Source organism: Leptodactylus fuscus, chromosome 11 (genome assembly GCF_031893055.1).
Source record: "Leptodactylus fuscus isolate aLepFus1 chromosome 11, aLepFus1.hap2, whole genome shotgun sequence".
Lineage (NCBI taxonomy): Eukaryota > Metazoa > Chordata > Amphibia > Anura > Leptodactylidae > Leptodactylus > Leptodactylus fuscus.
Genome location: NC_134275.1, coordinates 68,206,994 through 68,230,363, shown reverse-complemented (window position 1 = coordinate 68,230,363; position 23,370 = coordinate 68,206,994). Strand labels below are relative to the sequence as shown.

The 23,370-nt window shown below is 43.4% G+C and overlaps 1 protein-coding gene across 2 annotated transcripts in view; it reads right to left on the bottom strand.

Annotated features, from left to right (window-relative positions):
* CD99L2 (CD99 molecule like 2) overlaps positions 1-23,370 on the bottom strand; it is a 54,517-nt gene that overhangs the window by 3,456 nt on the left and 27,691 nt on the right. The window contains exons 3-11 of one of the 2 annotated variants that reach the window (XM_075260664.1): positions 20,222-20,266; positions 17,486-17,563; positions 15,369-15,416; positions 11,130-11,192; positions 10,270-10,317; positions 8,575-8,637; positions 7,729-7,785; positions 6,590-6,709; positions 1,565-1,630 (exon numbers count right to left, since the gene is read on the bottom strand). In XM_075260664.1, coding sequence (XP_075116765.1) covers positions 1,565-1,630; positions 6,590-6,709; positions 7,729-7,785; positions 8,575-8,637; positions 10,270-10,317; positions 11,130-11,192; positions 15,369-15,416; positions 17,486-17,563; positions 20,222-20,266 — 588 coding nt within the window. The remainder of the gene's footprint in view (positions 1-1,564; positions 1,631-6,589; positions 6,710-7,728; positions 7,786-8,574; positions 8,638-10,269; positions 10,318-11,129; positions 11,193-15,368; positions 15,417-17,485; positions 17,564-20,221; positions 20,267-23,370) is intronic. The other variant, XM_075260665.1, reaches the window with a different exon arrangement.

Here is a 23,370-nt window from a genome sequence, read left to right as displayed (position 1 = left end):
AAACCACAAAGGACCCCCATTATAAAAGCAAAGGACCTTCATTACCCTGACATGCACAGATGCTACACAACGGCCTACAGATTCCTAGGAAGTCGGCTTCTAGGAATAGCAGCATGGAGAATGTAGAAAGCGAGGACTAGAGAAGTGTCAGCACTCTGGAGTGATTCACTAATATTACTGTAAGCTACGTCAGGTTATCAGACTCTAAAATTTACCAAAATTTCAATTTAATACAAGTGGTTAGAGATATTAGATATCCCTGTCTAAACCAACTTATCTCTGGCGCTCTCTAAATAAATTTGGTTCATTTGCAACAACATATTGGTGTGAAGGTTTCTCCAGGACTAGGATATGGACGACCTATCCTTGGGTATAAGATTAGAGCAGGAACAATCCCTGACAATCAGCTGTTTCACGACACTTTGGCATTCGGGCAAGTACTTTATTGTCTTCTCAGCTGGTGACTTCACCTTCATTGGTCGCATGGCCAGGCTGCAGCTCAGTCCCAATCACATGAATGAGATGCAAACAAAGCGCAGCCACTAAACAATCTATCGACACCTGCCTGTTATGCAGTGAAGAGCCCGTAATGCTCATCTGAAAGCTGCCGCTTCTTCAAACAGCTGATCGGCAGGGGTGCCCGGAGTCAGAACCAATGTTTTCATGCTGATGGCCTAAACTAAAGATAGGTCATCAATATTATAATCCCGGGAAAGCTCTTTAATAATTGCACCATTTTCTTTAAACCTCCTTAGCCAGCACTTTTTTTTTTTTTTTTTTTGCATAAACTCCCCTCTCCATAGACTTCTTTACACGTGTAATTTGATACGTGTCCTGCACTCCGGTTATATAGCAGACATTTCAGAGTGAAAGTCAGCTTAGCAGGAAAGGGGAAAAGAAAACAGCCTTGTGGCAAACTCATTATTCCCTATTGGGGCGTATGTTTAGCACGAGGCCCGTCAAACCCTGATGGCCAAGGTATCGGAGCCTTGGTCTGACAGATTTATTATCACTCACGACAGTATAATGGGAAGCTATGCCAGTTGTATCCTATCCCTTGGTATAAGATTAGTCGGGGAACAATCCCTGACAATCAGCCATTTGATGCCACTTTGACATTCGGGCAAGTACTTTATTGTCTTCTCAGATGGCGACTTCACCTTCATTGGTCACATGACCAGGCTGCAGCTCAGTCCCAATCAAATGAGTGAGATGCAAATAAAGCGCAGCCACTAAACAATCTATTGTGGTGCAGGAATTTCTCAGTCCCTGTCCCATTTGGAACGTTTACTAAGACTGGCATACGATACACCAGTCTCAATAAATATGCCCCATTCTCCTCTGATAAGATACATTATAGAGTAGCTTCTATTTGTCTGTACTATCGATTTACGTAAAGTATGTCGACATGACAGCGATCATACTGTAAAGTATATGTTGATGTCCGTACAACCAGGTAAGTGCGTGACATCGATTGTCCTAGTCCATGCAGAGATGTGGACGGAGCAGAGACTGGAAACACTTCCACATACAATGGCAATGTGCGTTATTACTGAGGTCTCACCTTGAGGTTCTTCTGCCATCACAGCCTCCATGTTCTCTCCCTTCACATACTCGGCATTAAGTCCTTCTGTAAAACAAGACGAGTACGATTATTCATGGTCTGGTCTACATGGGCACAGTCCTACCCTCAATAGCCGTTACCACGATTGCCATGACGGAACATTTTGTTGGTGACACATATACCGTACAGGGATGCACCAGGACGGTGGAGACGTCTACAGTAGCCATATACCACCGTATACTGTGATCTACAGAGAGCCATTATCTCCTATTCTAAGCCGCATTAATACAGCTGTCCTTGCTGGCTTCACATATCATTTTCTGTGTGCTGGAGGCAAAAAAAAAATAAAAAAATAAAGCAAACTCTTCCTACTGCACGGCTCATTTGATGTTTTCTGTTGCAGGGATACAATGATGCTGCGCAGCAGTATGGAGACACCATTATGAAAGGCCTCGCCAACACAGGGCCGTGCGGAGCCGAGCACACTTTAAAGGATTACGGCAAATGACTGAATCGAGAGAACGTGATGAAACCAATTCTCTAGCGGGGGAAGTAAATGAGAGGATATAGGCAGATGAGCAATGAATTCACTGATGATTCACTAATGTTTATCGGTGAAAGACTTTTTTCACTTTCCAGCTCATTGACGGTGTATTAGCAGGCGCTCTATAACAGGGCCGCTTTATTGCTGCGGGAGAGATAGTGTTAAAAATGACCCAAATCTTCAGGAAACGAGAAGACACCTTAGTGAGTGCAAGCAAATTGCTAGAATTCTGTAAGGGGGGTGTTCACACGTAGGAATTTGACGCTGAATTTATCAAGCAGAAAATTTCAGCTTTTGGAATTCCAAGCAGATTTTTTTTCTTCTGCTTGACAAAAAACAGACGCTGAAGTTGAGGCAGACAAAATACAGTGGCACTCTTCAAATTCTATTTTATTTTTTTTTGTAGATAGTGAGCCCCATATAGGGATCACAATGTACTTTTTTTTCCCCCTATCAGTATGTCTTTGTAGAATGGGAGGAAATCCACGCAAACACAGGGAGAACATACAAACTCCTTGCAGATGTTGTTCCTGGCAGGATTCGAACCCAGGACTCCAGCGCTGCAAAGCTACAGTGCTAACCACTGAGCCACCGTGTTACCCCTTTATTTTGCCTTTATTGGACAGGGTCATATTCCAAATTCTGCGATGTGAATTTTGAGAAAAACCATGTTGACTTCTGCAATGTGTGAACACCCCCAGCCAGTTTTTCCTGACTGCAACTTTAGCGCAGATCAGATACAGCTTGAGCGGTCTGCACTGGAGATATCGTGAACAGGATTAACCAATACTTAATCTCACTTTTATCCTTTATTACTTGTACAATCTATGACATTAAATTCTAAATACATTCAGTGCCAGCCTATGTGTTGTGCTTGCATGCATAGATTTCTCATCTCCTACAGTAGCCAAAGAGTTAATAAATGCCAAGGAACCAACCATGAGAAATATATGAATAGTCTGAATAGCAACAAGTACCGGTAATAAAACACCATCGTTGTAAACAAGTAGATAAGTCTAACATATTGACTTAGAGGGAGTCTGTCACCTGAACCCAGAAGATAGATGGAATAAAGTCATCTGAATCAAACAGAGTTTTCCCCTTGTGAATTGATCTTTTCTTTGTCAAAATACAGCCATTTTTATCCATTTGCAAATGAACACTTTGGGCAAGGAGAGCATGGTCATTTACCTCTCTGGAGCAATGGCAACGCCCTTGTTGCTCCAATGAGTTCATCTGCATATTGACAAAAATGTAAATATATTGGCAATGGAGGCAGTTAGGTCAGGGGCAGCTGAATCAATCTGTGGGGCTGGAGTGACACATTCCTCTTAAGACACAAATGCCACACCGTGGCGTTTTAAAGTCACTGTAAAGTGGATGGGATTTGCACGCATTCCAAGAAAATTCTGCAGTGGAAATGCTGCAATTTCCAAAAAACAGCACGGTTTTGGAAATTGAAGCTTGTCAATGATACCTACCATAACGCCAGCGGTTTACCTGTATAATGGAAGCAGAAAGCCTGCAGAGGAAACCTCTATGGACTGTGAAAAGTGTTGCAATAAAAGCAGTGATGCCACTGTGGTTTTTTCTGCAGTGCTCTTTTTTTTTGTTTGCTGCCCCCCCTCCCCCTTCCGCCTGCTATGTGGCGGATTAGCCTAAAGGCTACCAAGAGACTCCGGCCTTTTAACAAGTCAGGTGCACGCCCATGTGTCAGAATAGGAATCTACACTGGTCCGTCACTGGCATAGATTTCTTGGATGACTCACAGCAGAAAACTGGCGTGAGTTATAATAAATATGTTGGGCCGAGAGATCCCCAGCCCATCACCCATTCACAGAAAGTGGTGAACGAGGCACAGAATAGGGAACGTGCTGCACCTCCTTGCTCAAAAGATGCACCTCATCAAACTTCTATGCCAGAAATCTGAGATAGATGTGCTAATGAATTCCCCACCATATCGTCACTATTGAGGCCCATTAGGGCGACCACACCAAGGCCACGACAAAAGGCAAAGACTCCGCGGTATAATTCCCCGAGCAATGGCCTGTTCCATGTTATAACTATGATCCCATCCATGCTAGACAACATTTCTCCCTGCAAATACCACGACAGATGTGTCATCGGGTCCTCGTCCGTCTGTTCGGTGTAGAAATGATAATTTACACAGTGAATGGAAGCCTACGCCACATGTACTGAGAAGTGTTACTGTATAAACAGCTTCTGTTCTGTGAGCTAGCGTATGGGCTAAATGACTCACATCACATGTGCCAATTCACTGATGGCAATCGTGTGGCGCTGGCATCCTGATCATTAGCATTCTGTTTGTACCCCTTATCTAATTGCTGGAAAAAATCCGACAAGAAGAAAATAGGACTTGAAAGCGAGCCGGCCAATTCTTATATCATTTATAGATCTGCCGCAATTTACTATATAGCTCCTTCCAGTCTCATCGCACAGCACAAATATCATCCAATGCTCCTTGTTAATGCAGATATCATATCTTGTAGAGATGTAAAATAATCATTTATCTATGCGTACATCTATATACTGTATCTGATGTATGGGTACATCTATATACTGTATCTGATGTATGGGTACATCTATATACTGTATATGATCTATGGGTACATCTATATACTGTAAATGATCTATGCGTACATCTATATACTGTATCTGATCTATGGGTACATCTATATACTGTAAATGATCTATGGGTCCATCTATATACTGTATCTGATGTATGGGTACATCTATATACTGTATGATCTATGGGTCCATCTATATACTGTATCTGATGTATGGGTACATCTATATACTGTATGATCTATGGGTCCATCTATATACTGTATCTGATCTATGGGTACATCTATATACTGTATCTGATGTATGGGTACATCTATATACTGTATGATCTATGGGTCCATCTATATACTGTAAATGATCTATGCGTACATCTATATACTGTATATGATCTATGGGTACATCTATATACTGTATATGATCTATGGGTACATCTATATACTGTAAATGATCTATGGGTCCATCTATATACTGTATATGATCTATGCGTACATCTATATACTGTATCTGATCTATGGGTACATCTATATACTGTAAATGATCTATGGGTCCATCTATATACTGTATCTGATGTATGGGTACATCTATATACTGTATGATCTATGGGTCCATCTATATACTGTATCTGATGTATGGGTACATCTATATACTGTATATGATCTATGGGTCCATCTATATACTGTATATGATCTATGGGTACATCTATATACTGTATGATCTATGGGTACATCTATATACTGTATATGATCTATGGGTCCATCTATATACTGTATATGATCTATGGATACATCTATATACTGTAATAGATCTATGTGTACATCTATATACTGTAATTTATACATGTATACACGGTAGCTATGAAGCTGCTCTGTCACATCTATCCTATATGAGCACAGCATCCTAGAGGTGGAGACGCAGAGTTCAGGAATACATACAGTAGGGATTCAGCTTTTCTACGTCTTCCAGGACTCATACAGGAACGCTAAGAGTCCTGCTTCCCCCGCCGACACAGAACGATTGACAGATCACTGTAGGAGTCTATATGCTGGGAAAGCCTTCAATCACTGAGTGTACCGGAAAAGAAACAGGACTCACACGCTTCCTCTAGGATCCCTAACAGAATTTCAACAACTTGGAAGGGAGTATATCACTTATAAAGGACAAATATCCCTATTATAGAAGAGTATGGGATAGCCTGACCTGCTGTCAGAGAAATGTGTCATATGGACCACAGGAACCTATAGCCATGAGCTATTCATTGTAATCATATTCTAGACATGCTCTGTGACCTGTGAGAGGTCATTGTGCAGGGAGGACGAGGACGTGAGCTGTGACCATCATATATTGGGAAAGGTGGATCCCATGTTATTATCCCATAGGATACCCATCATTGTAATGCCGCCTGTGCTGGTAATGGGGTAGCTAGTGAAAAGTGATCTCTACAGAACAGGCTGTATCGGCCCAATATGAGGCTCAGTGGGCAAAGTGAAAATTGTAGGATTTCTTTTTTAACCAGATACCGACTGCCCATTGGCAATATGTATATGTATCTGGACGGGTGACATCAACTCTGCAAGGTCTCTTCAAGGAGTCAGACATCCCAGAGAAAAGGCAGGAATGGATTATATCTGTCCTGCCTTCCTGATCATTGCATCAGACAAAAAAAAAACGTCTCAAGCATTCCCATAGGTTACACACATTGCGTCTTATGCATCTACTGTCACATTAGAGCCCTGGTTTACATACAGGAGACGAGTGGAATATCCTCATTGATTCCAATGTCCAATCCTACTACTTCTTATATCAAAACTTTGTAAGGCCGGGTGCAAGCAAAGGGGATGGGATACATAGTGTATATTCTATATCCCCTCCCCAGCACAATAAAAAAAAAAACATACGCTGAATACTGAAGCAAAATTTCTTCTGTTGGTAGGAGATATAGCTGGACACAGCCCCAAATAAAGCTAGAACCAGAGTGCTTGCAATGCCTGCGATGGTTCCTGTTTCGGCCATGTTCCCTGTCAGGAGACAAAGATAATAAAGGTAAGAATGGAAGGTTCATGTTAAGCAGCCTTTCCCCTACTGTAATAGGTGCGGACAGGGCTATAAGGTGTTCTGGCGTGTTTAGCGATTTCTTATTTCTGGTAAAGGCTGGGTTCACACCAGCGTACATTTAATGTATGCATGTATCATATGGTATGGCAGTTTTGATTGGAAGCAATACCCTAAAGGCATCGCTATCATTGGCCAGAACCTAGTTGTAAATTGTAAGATCTGTTACTATAAAATAAACCGGTTGCTATGAGGTCATTTAACAGACTTCATGTCTGCCATACCGTGTTGAGTAGCGTTTTTTCTCCCCTCAAAGAGTAGTCAAGAATTGGCAAGCTCACGGGCAATAAGGTGATCTCTAGGTGATACTCTACTCATGGATGTACCAGACTCCAAACATAGGAGGTGGATTCATCAAGACAGACATACTGTACGCTGGTCTTGATGTCCCCTGAGTAGTGAAAAATTAAAAACGAAGTGCACGTCGATCGAATGGCAGCAGATGGCCCTGCCCAAGCAGGCGTAGAAATGCTACCTGCAACTAACAAAGTCACAGTCAGCATTATAAAGTTGTAACTTTTTTTTTCTTCTTTCTGTTTGGATACTAAAATGTAGTGTAGACTCTTAAGGAAACGGTCACTTTGTATCCGGTGTATTTTTCATCTGCTCCCATTAGCCAAAAGACACGCAGGACTCAGATCTCCTGTGCCAGCAGAGGATCCGGCTCATTTATGATGAGAAGGCTTTGTCATAAATCAGATGCTTCTGTTTGTAGCGGTTGTAGATTTTAGGTATAATTTACACCTGAAATCCATGCGAGCTCGATGTTTGTTTTTTGTTTTTTTTGAAAAGTGTTAATGGTGGCAAAAACACAAACAAAGAACGCAACGTGCGGAAATTTCTGTTTTATCATTTAAAATGAATGTGTGTATAGATATATATATTTTTTTATTTTATGGTTTTTGGGGTTTTTTACAGCACATACCTGAGTCATCGTAGTTATCGTTGCCTCCAGCTCCACCTCGTCCTCCAGAGCCCCCACCTAAATAGATGCATTAAGTGAATAATTCAGCTCATATCTGCAATAACTAATGAGGGTTACAATATACGCATGCAGGTTTTACTAGTTTGTGAAGAAGTATTTAAGGCTCCGTTCACAAAGCAGTTTCCACCACAAAAATTCCACATCGCCTTCATTTCAATGAGCGGCAAGTGCATTATTTTCATCTAGCTGGAAAAAAAATTTTTTTTAAAAAAATCAGCTAGCGGAGAAAATAAGCGTTCTGCTCGGAAACTGCCCACAGCTCCTATTGAAGGGAATAGGACTAGGAAATCTTTCTGCCTCCTGGAGATCCTGTCGCATAATCCACAATGTGATCCTAGCCTAAATGGGATCCGTCACCTCACCAGACATGTCAGTTTTGTAAGTACTTGCATATATTCTAATATAACTCTACTGGAGCAGCTTTTCTTTAGAGGTTTGCAGTTCCTTTGTTGTTCTTCCTGAAAATGCATGCGCTACCTGGTCAATAATGTCCCTACTAGGAAAGCTGCCTGAACCAGCCATGACTATATACTGTGAAGGCATGATCATGAATATTGGCTTTCACCATGGCAGGTACTCCCATGTTCCCATGTTAGATAAACCACTGCCTGAGGAGCTTTGCAGCTTTTTTTAAAATCCAAAAACATTCCTGATTTGTCTTTAAAAATTGCACCAAAAAACGTGAATAGTCATTAATAATGGTCGGTGCAGAGTTGATGACGACACGGTCTGTAGAGACAGATGATATTTTTATATAATCCGATAACTCAGATGGGTAGACTATACCTTTCCCTTTATCTGGCTTGTAGCCATCGTCAAATACGCCTCCCAAATCATCATCTTCAAAGTCTGAAATGCAAAAATGAATACATGAAACGCTGGTCTTGGACTTCTTAGGCGGCTGAATAATTCTTCAAGATCCAAAGCACCATCAATGTTAAGCTTGCCAGAAATGCATCAAGCGTGAGACTGATTCTAGCCACCAAGGCGTTTGGACACTGAATGTAACTGGTACAATTTTTAGAACAAGATTAGGAAAAACCACATGCCAGAATCTCAGTCATCTATGTGGAAAAATAGGAAATACCAGTAACCCAGTTCTTAGGCAGAAGACCCTGAAGTGGCTTGGAATATGGCAACGTTCATCTTCTCTTGTATATTGTAAATGGGCATAGCTCTATCTGCTGCAGGGCTTTCGGTCTAACTTTATCATCTCAGTTACCCATACACTAGGTCAGGGGTCAGCAACATTCAGCACCCCAGCGGCTGTGGAGCTACAACTCGCAACATGGTCCATTCACTTCCATGGGAGTTCAAGAACAGCAAAGCAAGTATACATGCTGGGAGTTGTAGTTTTGCAATAGCTGGAGGTTGTCTAGCCCTGAACTAGGCACTTTATAGAAAGAATGTAGAAACTCCTTGCAAAGTGCCAAGAATCAAAACTAGAACCTCTGTACCACGAGACAACTGTGGTAAGTACTGAGCCATCTTGCTGTCCTATGTATGTGTTATAAGTAGTAGCAAATAAGCTAGCCATAGACATCAGATTGTGTTGACCGATGATAGAGAGGCATAGATAAGATGGGTAGAATCAGAACCTGCGTGATCCTAAAGTTTTCACTAATGTCCCTCTCTTTATAGAAATAGCCTACTGCACAGGACAGACCGGGTACTGTAAAGATTTCATTCTGGTCCAAGGATCCATGAAACAAGAATGAGGATGTATATATACACACACACACACACACACACACGAGGATGACCAACGGGATCTTGACCTGAACTAATTTAACAATGATTATATCTTTCCATTGATCTGAAGAAGGAGGTGATACATCTCCGAAACATGTAATCATCAATATACTCGTCCAGCTCAAGATCTCATTGGTCACCCTAGTACATATACTTGGTGTCTACATCTGGTAATCGGCGTTCAGTGCCTTTATCATCTCCACCACCATCTGGCACAGCACTGGGCCCCTCATTCCTGTCTCACGGGCCCTTGAATTAGAACTAAATCTGCATTCTCACTGGCTAAAGTTTTCCAGCTTTTTCACAAGCGGTTTGCAGTTTTCTGCCTATTGGGATTGCACAACCGCCAAAGGTGGGGTAGGTGTTCACCTAGGTCTTCGTTTTTTAACCCTACTTCTCTATTGGAGCACATTCTCTTCATTTTTATCTCCCTTAACTCAGAGCTCCATTACTTTAATGGACAATGTATGGAGCGGTGTCTGCCTCCCGGGTACTGCCGCCCCCTCAGTCCGATGGGGGTAGAGACCTTGACACGTTGGCCCATTTAAGGATAGTTTATGAATACGCCCTTTAACTTATGTTCACCATACTGTATGTTCCAGCCAAGCTTAGAGTTAGTGAAGCAGGGAAGCGTGGTAAGTTGGTATAGAGAAGAAAGTGACTTGTTAAAATTTAGAGATTTTAGAATAAGATATATGAGTAGCCAGAGCCATATGAAGAAAGTCTCACCTTTGCTTCCACCACCCTTGGGTTTATCTTTATCTCTAATCGTGGAACCTACAGTCATGGAGATGTCAATTGTATATGCTTCATAGTAAGACCAACAGCCGCAAAGAATCACTTCCAAAATCCTGACATTCATAGATAAATCCAATAATATTGACATTTGATGCAGTATAATTTATCAACTCCTTAAGAGGTCTGTATTGGGCTCTGTTCCCATAATACTATGACGGTGTCCCAACATATATTTCCAACTGAACAGGTATATAGTAGAATAAATTGCCAATACAGTCTCTTTTAGGAAACGCACCTCACAACCAGCATCTGTATCCAGACACCTACCTGCACAATGCGTTATGTACACCTACACCATGACACTGAGTGGTAACTCAACCAGTTCAATGGATTTTGTCATGTTCCGTAATACGGTATCATGCTGCAGCCTATTATCAGTGTCAAGTTGAACTTTACTACATGTGTACATTATGAAGAATATCTAACAGATGCCTTAAAGTAAAGAGGATAATGGATGAAACCTTCCAGGTGCTGCTTACAACTAATGGCAGATTGTACTGAGACAGATCAAGCCTGGTTCACATCTTAATATGGTTAGAATGTCCCCCCCTTGTCACAGATTAGAAACATTACAGATTGCAACAAAAATGGAGGGTAAAGCTTATACAGATAACGTGTATCACTCAATATACTGATGAACTGTGAAATGGAAAATTATGATAGTCATTTTTTAATTTTCAGTGCAATTTTTTTTTTTTGTTTAATCGTCTTAGAATTTACAACCTTGAGTATATCTTAGTATCCATTGGATAGTATAAAAAAACAAAAAAACAGATCAACCCATAACTTACCTCTATTTTTATCTGGGTCATTTCTGTCATCCAAGGCATCTTCCAAATTAAAATCATGAATACCTTTAAAATTCAACACGGAACTGAGGTAAAGCATAAATCAAATAATAAAAGCTCAAACGCAGCTTAAAAAAGATAATGAATAAAAAAATATCAAAAGGAAAGTCAGGAGGAAAACCAGGACATGCAAAGACTGTGAAGGCATGAAAAGAACACTGCAAAATACAGAATACTGCAAAACATGTCTTACATGGCCCATACCATAACAGCTATCCGAACCTTCCGAATTTGTGGGGACTGACCAAGTACACAGAGTATATAGAGTGCAGGAGGGTGTGTGGATATGTAAACATACGAATGCCAAACACTAATGTCTAGGGGTCAGGAGGAACAGTTTTGGGCCAAAAAACAGCCATTTTGTTAACAGGAATATCATTAGTGCACAATACTCTCCAAGTGTTGTACCCCTGCCTCTGCAAAAGTACTGCCCAAGAGCTTGTCCAGGAATCTGACAACTCACAGAGGAGGCCGGGGAAGATGAAACATAAGAAAAAAAAAAAAGTTGCTACCGGAAGTCGCGGACTGTTTGGGACTACTGAGACCAATGGCGGCAGGTGAGTATAATTTTTTTTTTTTATGTTTCACCATTCCAGCCTCCTCTGTGAGTTTTCAAATTCCTGGGCTCCTTCAAGTGGAGGTACACTTTATTTTTTTATTTTATTTTTTTAAAGGGGCTCTATCAGCAAAATCATGCTGCTAGAGCCCTACATATGCGTGCATAGCCTTTAAAAAGGCTATTCAGGCACCGTAAAAGTTATATTAAACTACCCCCCTGTTGTAAAATAAAACCCTAAAAAAGAATGTGATCTACTTACGCATCGTGCACGCTGGGCGGGCATTCAGGGTGTGTCTTCTTCTTCATCCACGCCTCCTTCCTCCGATGTCCTCCGGTCCCGTCTTCCTCCGATGCTCGCGAACTCACACTGATAAAAAAAAAAATGGCCTGGGCGCCTGCGCAGTAGCCGTAGTAGAAGCCGCATGCTACTGCGCATGCACCCAGGCCATTTTTTTATATCAGTGTCCGTTCGCGAGCGCCGGAGGAGGACAGGACCGGAGGACATCGGAGGAAGAAGAGGCGTGGATGAAGAAGAAGACACACCCTGAATGCCCGCCCAGCGTGCACGATGCGTAAGTAGATCACATTCTTTTTTAGGGTTTTATTTTACAACAGGGGGGCGGGGGGTAGTTTAATATAACTTTTACAGTGCCTGAATAGCCTTTTTAAAGGCTATTCACGCATATGTGGGGCTCTAGCAGCATGATTTTGCTGCTAGAGCCCCTTTAATGCACCTATTCCCATGATAAATATTTTAGCTAATATTATACAGCTATTTCTTTGTACCTAAAAATGTATAGGATCTTACTCTGCAGTTGCATCATGTAATATCATGGTGACCACCCTGAGAATAACAGGTCTTTCTGTTTTCTCGTAGGGACGCCATGTGAGGAACCAAGATCCTTGTCTAATTATATCGCACGGACTATCCCACCAGGCCAGACAGAAAGTCCTATTATAGTTACTGCAGATGATGAGACGGCTCCTGCCACACAGTTATAATGCAGGCTGTCTCAGTTGACTGTATGGTCTTTTAGATTTTTCCAGAGAATAGAGACATAAGGATTATTACTCTCCCCTAACTTGCAGATCAGTTGGAGACTAACAAACCCTTTTTGAAGGGGGGTCCTATTTATTTTTCTAGAAACAGCACCATTTTGTCCATGGCTTGCATGTGGTACTGTAACCCAATATTGCAATACCGGAACACTGGACATGTCCTGCTGACATAAACCAGGGTTTGTCACATTTGACTATATGGGATCAAAGCTTAGAAAATAATTTTATTCACCTACCCCAAGCTACATTACATCCCGAATTAAGCAAAAAGTCAACTGATAGCATATTGAGCTCACTTTAGCACAAATACATGCATAAATGAATGGCAAACAATGAAATAAGATTGGTGTAAAAAGCTGAAAGGACAAACCTGATGTCCCTGATCGGTCATTGTGGAGGTTTAATACACAGTGCCCACGTAATACCCTCCAAAGGTCCCATTCATGGTCTCACTAATGCAGTATGCTACTACCGTGTATGATACTACTGAAAATGCAACACAACGCGGCCACAATTTGCAGCAGTTCATGCTTTACTCCACATTTCTTAAACCACGTTAGACACTTATATGACAGGTGGGTGGGGCTTGTTTGCAAAGAGCCAGGAAACATTGTGGTACTTTTTTTTTGGAAACTAAACCAACTCATAGGTGAACTTAGATTAGTCTAAGACCTGCACAGCTTTAAGGGCGTGTTCACACAGCGAACTCCGGCACTGATTTTCAGATGGATTCTGCCTACCATTGTTTCAAACAGGATACTGAAAAAAACAAAAGCGACCTGCTGGATTTTGTCATGGATTCTGTGGCTGAATCTGCAGCACGAGACGCCCCACTGGGGCTATTCAGAGGTGGAAAGTCACAGCGTGTGTGAATAGTGTTCTATAATACTCCCTATTGCAGGGTTTTATGAAGGTCAGCCCAATGCTGAAAGGCATCCTATTAGACCCTGCCTCTGGCAGAACCTAACAGGTACACAAACATGGCAGTGGACCGGGATTAGGATGGGGCATACCATGACAACCAAGGAAGGGGACAGAGATACTCAATGTTGCATCTGTGGGATGAATCTTGCAGGATCTTGCCATTAAAACAGGGTGTCAGATGTAATATCGCCAAAATCCATAGATCACAACCTTTTAAATGTATCCCTAATACAACCTGCTATGTAATATGCAGATATCAATCATAAAATAACAGACTACTTATATTCACAGTATACATTATCAAGACTGCAATGCTCTCCTCTAGTCCTTTACCCCTTGAAACCATTTTTGGTATTTGACCCACATCTCTCAGTAAAAAATGACAAGTTGTCACAATTCTATATCAATCGTCATTTTGATCTTCCTCCACTCTCCTCATGAGTAGGAGCCCTGGGATCAGTCCTGGCGTACAATATGGTAGTGAATTATTCGCATCATGAAGGGTCAACCTTCCCCCTTGTGAGGAACGCAATTTACATTGTAAGCTCTAGGGGGCAGGATGCTTTTTGTCTCATTTCGGCCTGTGAAATATAGTAGGTACGGTGGTATAATATGGTGGTATTATATACCGCTAGAAAGCAGACAGTGCGCTTGCTTTGCCAATATGCACCCCACTGCCAGAGATATTGGTACCTTCATTTTCGGTACCGATATCCCTGCACCGTTAGAAGGGCCGGCCTTACAGCTCAACGTCATCGCTGGGCAGTTAGGAACTTCCATCAATAGTATTCTTCCATAGCCTTGTACTGTCAGGAAGGGCGTTCCTCACAGAGCAGCAATGATGTTGAGCTGTTAGGCCCATCCTTCTGACAGGTGAGAGGTATCGGTGCCAAAACTAACAGCACTGATATCTCTGGCACCGTGACGCATACCAGCAAAACTAACAGCGCACTTCACTGCCTATCCAGTCCAGTGCCTGACATCATACAGTGCCAGAGCTTGGTATTGCAGCTCAGTCCTAATAAATTGAAGGGGGACTGAGCTGCAAATAGGCCAATGTGACCGATAAACGTGACGTCACGGACCTGTGAAGCAAAACGGCTTCAAACAGCTGACTGGCAGGGATGCTGGGACCTGCCCCCACCTATCTAATATTGGTGGTCTTACCTATTATTCCTACTAGATATTTGTGACAATTATATATATAAATTGACAAATATATAATTGACAAAGATGTATTAACATTCGGGGGGACGTCTTTGAATATTGCGACATTGTTTACTGTATGGACAATGGAATGCTAACACCCAGCTGTTATTTTACGCCCAAATTTCTAAATGGAACAACAGGGGACCAACACAACGGAGACTGACTGCTGAGGGTAGTGGATGGCTGCAGCACTCACATGGGGGTGTCATGGCCGCAGCAAAATGGACAAAGGCCGTATAGAAGATTAGTGTGGAACTTCTGGAAGCAGGGGGCGGTAGAACTTGTGAGTATAGGTATATTATTTTTTTTTTTTTTGTAACAACTGTAGGTAATGGGCAAATTTTTGAATAACTGAGAAAAACCTCACATATCTTTACGTACCTGAATGGTTCTGGAGACTATCTTATAAGATAAGCTTACAAAAATAGTACCTGGCTTTTTTGTTGGCTTAAAAGGCTTCTTAGTTGGGATAAATACACCTAGAAATGACATAAAATTGTAAAGCAAATTAAAACCTGCATGTAATGGCTCCTACTCATATAATCTTAGCACTGGTATAGGTACACATTTATTTTTACAGGTCCCAGGTCTACTACAGGCTTTCAGAGACTGAAGACACTCCCGACTAGACCCATTCATTTGGGCCTAATCTGGATCGGAGTGCTGTGACTGGATGCTGATGCACAGCACCGGCATCCAGTCGCAGCTACCCGTATTTTGGACTGGAACCTGACGCGGCCTCTGCGTCAAATTCCGGTCCAAAATATCCTGTCTGAACCTGGCCTTAGTCTGATTCCATACACAGTGAGATTACATAGAGTCTCTGGTATATAGGCAGGTACTACATTGTAAAAAATAGTGGAAATTATTCCCCCCATCTAAGGCTATAGTCACACAAACTGAATGGGGGATCCGTGAAAATAGACAGAAATATTACATGTCCGGTTTTTTGATCATCCGTTAAAACAGATCAAAAACAACCCAATCGTGTCATTAGACAGAAAGGGTTTAATAAAATGTGCCTAAAATGACTTCACTTTCCACTTTATCGAATATAAAAGGTGCGTAAATTGAGCAGGATTCATCAAATAGTGGCAAATGTTTGATGAATGTGGCGCAATTTTGGAAAAGTTAATTAATCCGTATTACGTATCATTTGGCGCAACCTTTTGGAGCTTTACACAAGGGTCACGGTGCAGTGATTTTTGGTCTCGAAATTACTTTTGTATTAGACCCAACTGTTGAATTTGACTATATACACTCACCGGCCACTTTATTAGGTACACCTGTCCAACTGCTCGTTAACACTTAATTTCTAATCAGCCAATCACATGGCGGCAACTCAGTGCATTTAGGCATGTAGACATGGTCAAGACAATCTCCTGCAGTTCAAACCGAGCATCAGTATGGGGAAGAAAGGTGATTTGAGTGCCTTTGAACGTGGCATGGTTGTTGGTGCCAGAAGGGCTGGTCTGAGTATTTCAGAAACTGCTGATCTGCTGGGATTTTCACGCACAACCATCTCTAGGGTTTACAGAGAATGGTCCGAAAAAGAAAAAACATCCAGTGAGCGGCAGTTCTGTGGGCGGAAATGCGTTGTTGATGCCAGAGGTCAGAGGAGAATGGCCAGACTGGTTCGAGCCGATAGAAAGGCAACAGTGACTCAAATAGCCACCCGTTACAACCAAGGTAGCCAGAAGAGCATCTCTGAACGCCGCACAGTACGTCCAACTTTGAGGCAGATGGGCTACAGCAGCAGAAGACCACACCGGGTGCCACTCCTTTCAGCTAAGAACAGGAAACTGAGGCTACAATTTGCACAAGCTCATCGAAATTGGACAATTGAAGATTGGAAAAACGTTGCCTGGTCTGATGAGTCTCGATTTCTGCTGCGACATTCGGATGGTAGGGTCAGAATTTGGCGTCAACAACATGAAAGCATGGATCCATCCTGCCTTGTATCAACGGTTCAGGCTGGTGGTGGTGGTGTCATGGTGTGGGGAATATTTTCTTGGCACTCTTTGGGCCCCTTGGTACCAATTGAGCATCGTTGCAACGCCAAAGCCTACCTGAGTATTGTTGCTGACCATGTCCATCCCTTTATGACCACAATGTACCCAACATCTGATGGCTACTTTCAGCAGGATAATGCAATGCCATGTCATAAAGCTGGAATCATCTCAGACTGGTTTCTTGAACATGACAATGAGTTCACTGTACTCCAATGGCCTCCACAGTCACCAGATCTCAATCCAATAGAGCATCTTTGGGATGTGGTGGAACGGGAGATTCGCATCATGGATGTGCAGCCGACAAATCTGCGGCAACTGTGTGATGCCATCATGTCAATATGGACCAAAATCTCTGAGGAATGCTTCCAGCACCTTGTTGAATCTATGCCACGAAGAATTGAGGCAGTTCTGAAGGCAAAAGGGGGTCCAACCCGTTACTAGCATGGTGTACCTAATAAAGTGGCCGGTGAGTGTATATAGCCAGGCATTAACCAGTATACATCACACTATGAAGATCTATCCGCTTTCCGAATTACCTGGCTTCTTGGTTGGACGTTTAGGGACCACTCTTGGTGGTTGGGTGGGATCGAAGAAGTCGGTCAAGTCAAAGTCATCTGGATAGGAAAAGAAATAGAAGAGTCACATTCTAAAAATCAGTTATTTCAGTCTATACATCCATGAACCGTATATCAACCCCGCCGACTATCACTGAAGCAATAGATCATTGTAGCCATTGTTGGAACTGGCACACACGCATAAAGATAGAAAGATATACAAGGGGGCGGTGTGCTAGCCATGAAAAACTCCTTCATGTACATGGAGCCTTAATTCAGCATTTTTCTAGGTCTAGTAGCAGCAGGTGGAATACGCGCTGCAGAACCCACCAGGGGGTCGAGGGATTTGGTGACTGTACACACTGTATTTTGCTAGTTGTAGGTGCAGGTTGGACCACTAGAGGGCGGTGCCATAGCTCTTATATTACCGTTATAGAGAATGAAATATTTTGCAGGAGAGAAAAACAAAATCAGTATTCGTGTGTGAAAGCAGATATGGATGAAATCCAAAGCCATTTGTAGCCTCTGTGCTGCAAATCCGCAGACTCATCACACTGTTGCCGATGCTGTAGAATATTAGATCAGCTCACCTCTAAATCACTGGCAGCCTGCAGAGAACTGCAGAACACGTATGAACTGTCATATGGATCCGGAGCAAATAAAATATTCACCGGTCACAAGTGTAACCCTTCGCGCTTCTAACACAGTCCTACGTGCAGTTATTGTGTTCGCCTTCAACCCAAAAGCTTACATGTTGGGTGTTAAAAATGAAAAAAAAACAAAAAAACACCATAACGTCTGTGGACACTCGACAAAGGGGATTTTAGGTTTGCCAAGTATCCAATACAACATTCAGGTCAAAGGGCTGTTGGGGAACTTAAAGTTCCCGGACGAAAAAAAAAAAAAAATTGGCCCCCATATCATATCATATCATATTATTATATATATTGGGCCAAAGTAGCAGCAGGTGGGGCCGATTTAAGTAGGTGTCAGTAAGCCATTAGCCCTAACTACAGGTAAGGCCAATGCAAAAATACACCCTCCATAGTCACCAATATGAGACAACCCCAAAACGTGAGGTTCCTGCAGTGAATCTGCATTGTATGTACTGTATATTTGGCTTCATTTTCCCAGCACTGATTATAATAGATATAGCAACTCTGTATGACTGAAGGTATATAAACACCTAACTATACATCTGTCCTTACACCAGATACCACTGGCCACTGTGATAGAACTACAACTCTCAACATGCCTGCCCACTCAGCTCTGCTACATGTTGAGTCCTCCTGTACACCTGACATCTTGCAATCAGCTCCGGGTGCGGACACAGATAACCCTGGTGGTGGAATACTTGTTGTCAGGGACATTATCAGAGCACAGGAATGGGGCAGTAAGTGTGCAGCACACAGGCGCAGACTGGCCATAGGTGAGCCAGAAAGTCCCCTGGTTGGCCCTTGGCCTGGCACAGCCTGCCCACTGTACTTTATACAGATCTGCACCAGGCTATACACCATTATAGTACACAGGGTAGATTATTTAAGAAACTCCCCAGTTTATTTTTTATATACTATAGACATAATGGGCAGCAGAGATGACATCTCGGTGCAGAGTCAGGACAGCCCATATTCTTCTTCCTTGGGGCCCATCTTCTCAATCACATTACATGGCACCTAACCAGCATCTTACAGCACGTCATCTGCTGCCTGAGTCCTACTGCTGTGTGTGAACAGGTCTCATGCTCACAGAACTGAGAGGGTCCTAATTCCAGGTAAGAGCCTGTCCGCAGACTACTGGCCGGACCCTGTACAGAAATAGTCAAAGGCAAGACCTACGCAGCAGGAGACGACCGAACAATACATTTATGTTGGCGACATTTTAGGAATTTGCGAATGAGTGTAATATTTGTATGTAGCTGTATAGGGGGGCCCGGTAGGAATTTAAGTGATGGATTAGCACCCCAGTCTGACACTGGCAGCACTTGTAGCATCTTATTAGATCAGAGCTTATTATATGGTGGAGGACACTGGGAGGGCGTGATCACTGTATGTGGGGTAGCCCAGGACATGCTGTGGTTACATGCGGCACACACATCCATAGGAGGAGAATGGAAATATTTTTGCATTTCACGTGTCCCTTATTTATCTTTAATAACAGTGAGAAGTGGCGTTTGCTCCAGTTCAGGTCGCCATCTCAAGCTCAGCATACAGTGACACAGCAGGAGAATGGATCTCAGTCAGCTATGGGTGCCAAGGGGACACCCTACTCGCTGGCAGCTGGCCCTATGATTGAATGACCCCTCAATCTGTACCAGTAAAGCTAGTGACCAAATTGCCCATGTCCAGATACGAGTATCTTATTATAGCACAGATATTAACAACAACACCTATGTTAGTACCAATATCACCAGGCGTTGCAGAGAATCCGCTCTCCATTGACAGAACACACATGTAACGTCCTAGCAGCCGCTCTCCGCAACTTCTAAAACACATCAGCTCCCAAATGTAATATCTCCGGAAATGGAAACCCATCAGGGAATTGCTGTAAATGCCATTCCCCTTAGAAGGAGAGTGAATAATCCTATATTATATGATGTCTAGAACTGCTCAGATGCCATGTACTCACGGAAAATAAGACCGCAGTAAAGTGTAAACTCGGTCTAAGGATCTGTTCATATAAAGCCATAAAAATCCTTTAAGTAGAAATCAATGTATTTACCTTTGCCGTGTGTTGGAATTTTGGGTGGCTTTGGTGCCGGTTTAGCTGTAAGAAAAATAAAAACACGTTACATAATTCACACTTTCGGGATTTACTATGCGCACCACAGGAAGAATTACACATATATACTCACCGGCCACTTTATTAGGTACACCTGTCCGACTGCTCGTTAACACTTAATTTCTAATCAGCCAATCACATGGCGGCAACTCAGTGCATTTAGGCATGTAGACATGGTCAAGACAATCTCCTGCAGTTCAAACCGAGCATCAGTATGGGGAAGAAAGGTGATTTGAGTGCCTTTGAACGTGGCATGGTTGTTGGTGCCAGAAGGGCTGGTCTGAGTATTTCAGAAACTGCTGATCTACTGGGATTTTCATGCACAACCATCTCTAGGGTTTACAGAGAATGGTCCGAAAAAGAAAAAACATCCAGTGAGCGGCAGTTCTGTGGGGGGCGGAAATGCGTTGTTGATGCCAGAGGTCAGAGGAGAATGGCCAGACTGGTTCGAGCTGATAGAAAGGCAACAGTGACTCAAATAGCCACCCGTTACAACCAAGGTAGCCAGAAGAGCATCTCTGAACGCACAGTACGTCGAACTTTGAGGCAGATGGGCTACAGCAGCAGAAGACCACACCGGGTGCCACTCCTTTCAGCTAAGAACAGGAAACTGAGGCTACAATTTGCACAAGCTCATCGAAATTGGACAATTGAAGATTGGAAAAACGTTGCCTGGTCTGATGAGTCTCGATTTCTGCTGCGACATTCGGATGGTAGGGTCAGAATTTGGCGTCAACAACATGAAAGCATGGATCCATCCTGCCTTGTATCAACGGTTCAGGCTGGTGGTGGTGGTGTCATGGTGTGGGGAATATTTTCTTGGCACTCTTTGGGCCCCTTGGTACCAATTGAGCATCGTTGCAACGCCAAAGCCTACCTGAGTATTGTTGCTGACCATGTCCATCCCTTTATGACCACAATGTACCCAACATCTGATGGCTACTTTCAGCAGGATAATGCGCCATGTCATAAAGCTGGAATCATCTCAGACTGGTTTCTTGAACATGACAATGAGTTCACTGTACTCCAATGGCCTCCACAGTCACCAGATCTCAATCCAATAGAGCATCTTTGGGATGTGGTGGAACGGGAGATTCGCATCATGGATGTGCAGCCGACAAATCTGCGGCAACTGTGTGATGCCATCATGTCAATATGGACCAAAATCTCTGAGGAATACTTCCAGCACCTTGTTGAATCTATGCCACGAAGAATTGAGGCAGTTCTGAAGGCAAAAGGGGGTCCAACCCGTTACTAGCATGGTGTACCTAATAAAGTGGCCGGTGAGTGTATGAAGTTTGCATAAAACTCATCCATTTTGCCTGCACAGTAAAATGATGTAGATTATCGTCCTGCAATTTCTTCATCGGAAAATCCACAGCATACATCTTTTGTGTGAACATACCTTTACAGGAGTGTGAAAACAGTATGCCTCCTATTATATTACTAGCAGCTACCCGTGACTTCGTCTGCGGGTTGGCGGTGGCGTTTAACTGCTTAGATGTGTTGTCCCCCCGTCTCTGCCGCCAGTTCCTTGTCCCCCATCTCTGCCCCCAGTTTCTTGTCCCCCTCATCTCTTCGTCCCCAGTTTCTTGTCCCCCATTTCTGCCGCCAGTTTCTTGTCCCCCCATCTCTGCCCCCAGTTTCTTGTCCCCCCATCTCTGCCCCCAGTTTCTTGTTCCCCCATCTCTGTCCCCCAATTTTTTGTCTCCGCAGTTTCTTGTCTCCCCCCCACCCCCCATCTCTGGCCCCAGTTTCATGTCCCCCATCTCTGCCCCCAGCATCATGTCCCCCTCCTACATCGGCCCCAGTGTATTAGCACTTACCTTGGCCACTCTCCGTCGCCGCTGCTTTCTCCGCTCGCTGCTGCCTGTGTGTGTCCTAGCGAGGCCCCGGCGTCAGGTTGCTATGATGCCAGGCCGCGCGCTGCTGCTTACAGAACACATACAGGCAGCAGCGCACGAACTATGTGGACTGAGCGAGCGAGAGAGCGGCGGCGAGGGAGCATGGCCAAGGTAAGTGCTACTACACTGGGGCTGATGTAGGAGGGAGACATGAAGCTGGGGAATGTGGTTGATCCCTGGGGACCCCCCCCCCCCCCCCCGGGACGATGTGGGCTGCCGCCATCTTCCTCACTGTGTCCCTGCTCAATCGGCACGCCCACATTCATCCCCCAACCTATGGTGCCGCAGCCCTGCCTCTATAGCCCGCCCACAGCCTGCCATGCACCAATAGGAGGTGAGTGGACAGACCAGCGCTGGCAGAATGCCAGGTTCTACAGACGAGCCCGGAGGTGTCTTTGGAGGGTCACAGTGGCGATTTGGGGTGAGTGACCCACATTTTAAGTAGCCTACTACCTTTTCCTGGCAAGTGTGTGTGTGTGTGTGTGTGTGTGTGTGTGTGTGTGTGTGTGTGTGAAATTTCCCCAAAATCCATTCAGCTGTTTGGATGTTTGTGAGTTTGTTCCTCAATCACAGCCAAACACACAAACCCACAAACTTTCACCTTTATAATATTAATAGGATTGTATATTTGTTAAAATGAAAGATCTCCAATCATGAATGGCTGAACCACAGACCACATTTCCTGTTGGTAGACATACCTCCTAACCATCCCAGTTTCAGTGGGACAGTCCTGGATTCCAGGTTCAGTCCTGCTGTTGCTGTCGGCAAGAGGAATGTCCTGGTTTTAACTCATTATTTGAATGCAATGGTGAAGCAGGGAGACGTCCGCTTCTCTGCTTCACCGCTCGGCCACAGTCTCTGCTTCAGGAGTAGTAGGTGCCATTAATTGTTTTGTTTGTCTGTTTGGTACCATGGGAAGAATATGCAAATCTGACTTCCTTGATGTAATTACCAGATACAATCCAGATAAAATCCCAACATCATTGCAAACAAAGGTCTCTGAGAAGGTCGGCATGATGTTAAAGGGAACGCCCTCTATTGGATGTCTTGACTGAGACTCTGTCTTCCTAATTACATGATAGAAGATAGACTTGCACATTCTCAGTCAGCGCCCTCTATTGGTGTGCATACTTGAGGCACTGACATCCTAATTACATCATGGAAGTCAGATTTGCATATTCTTCC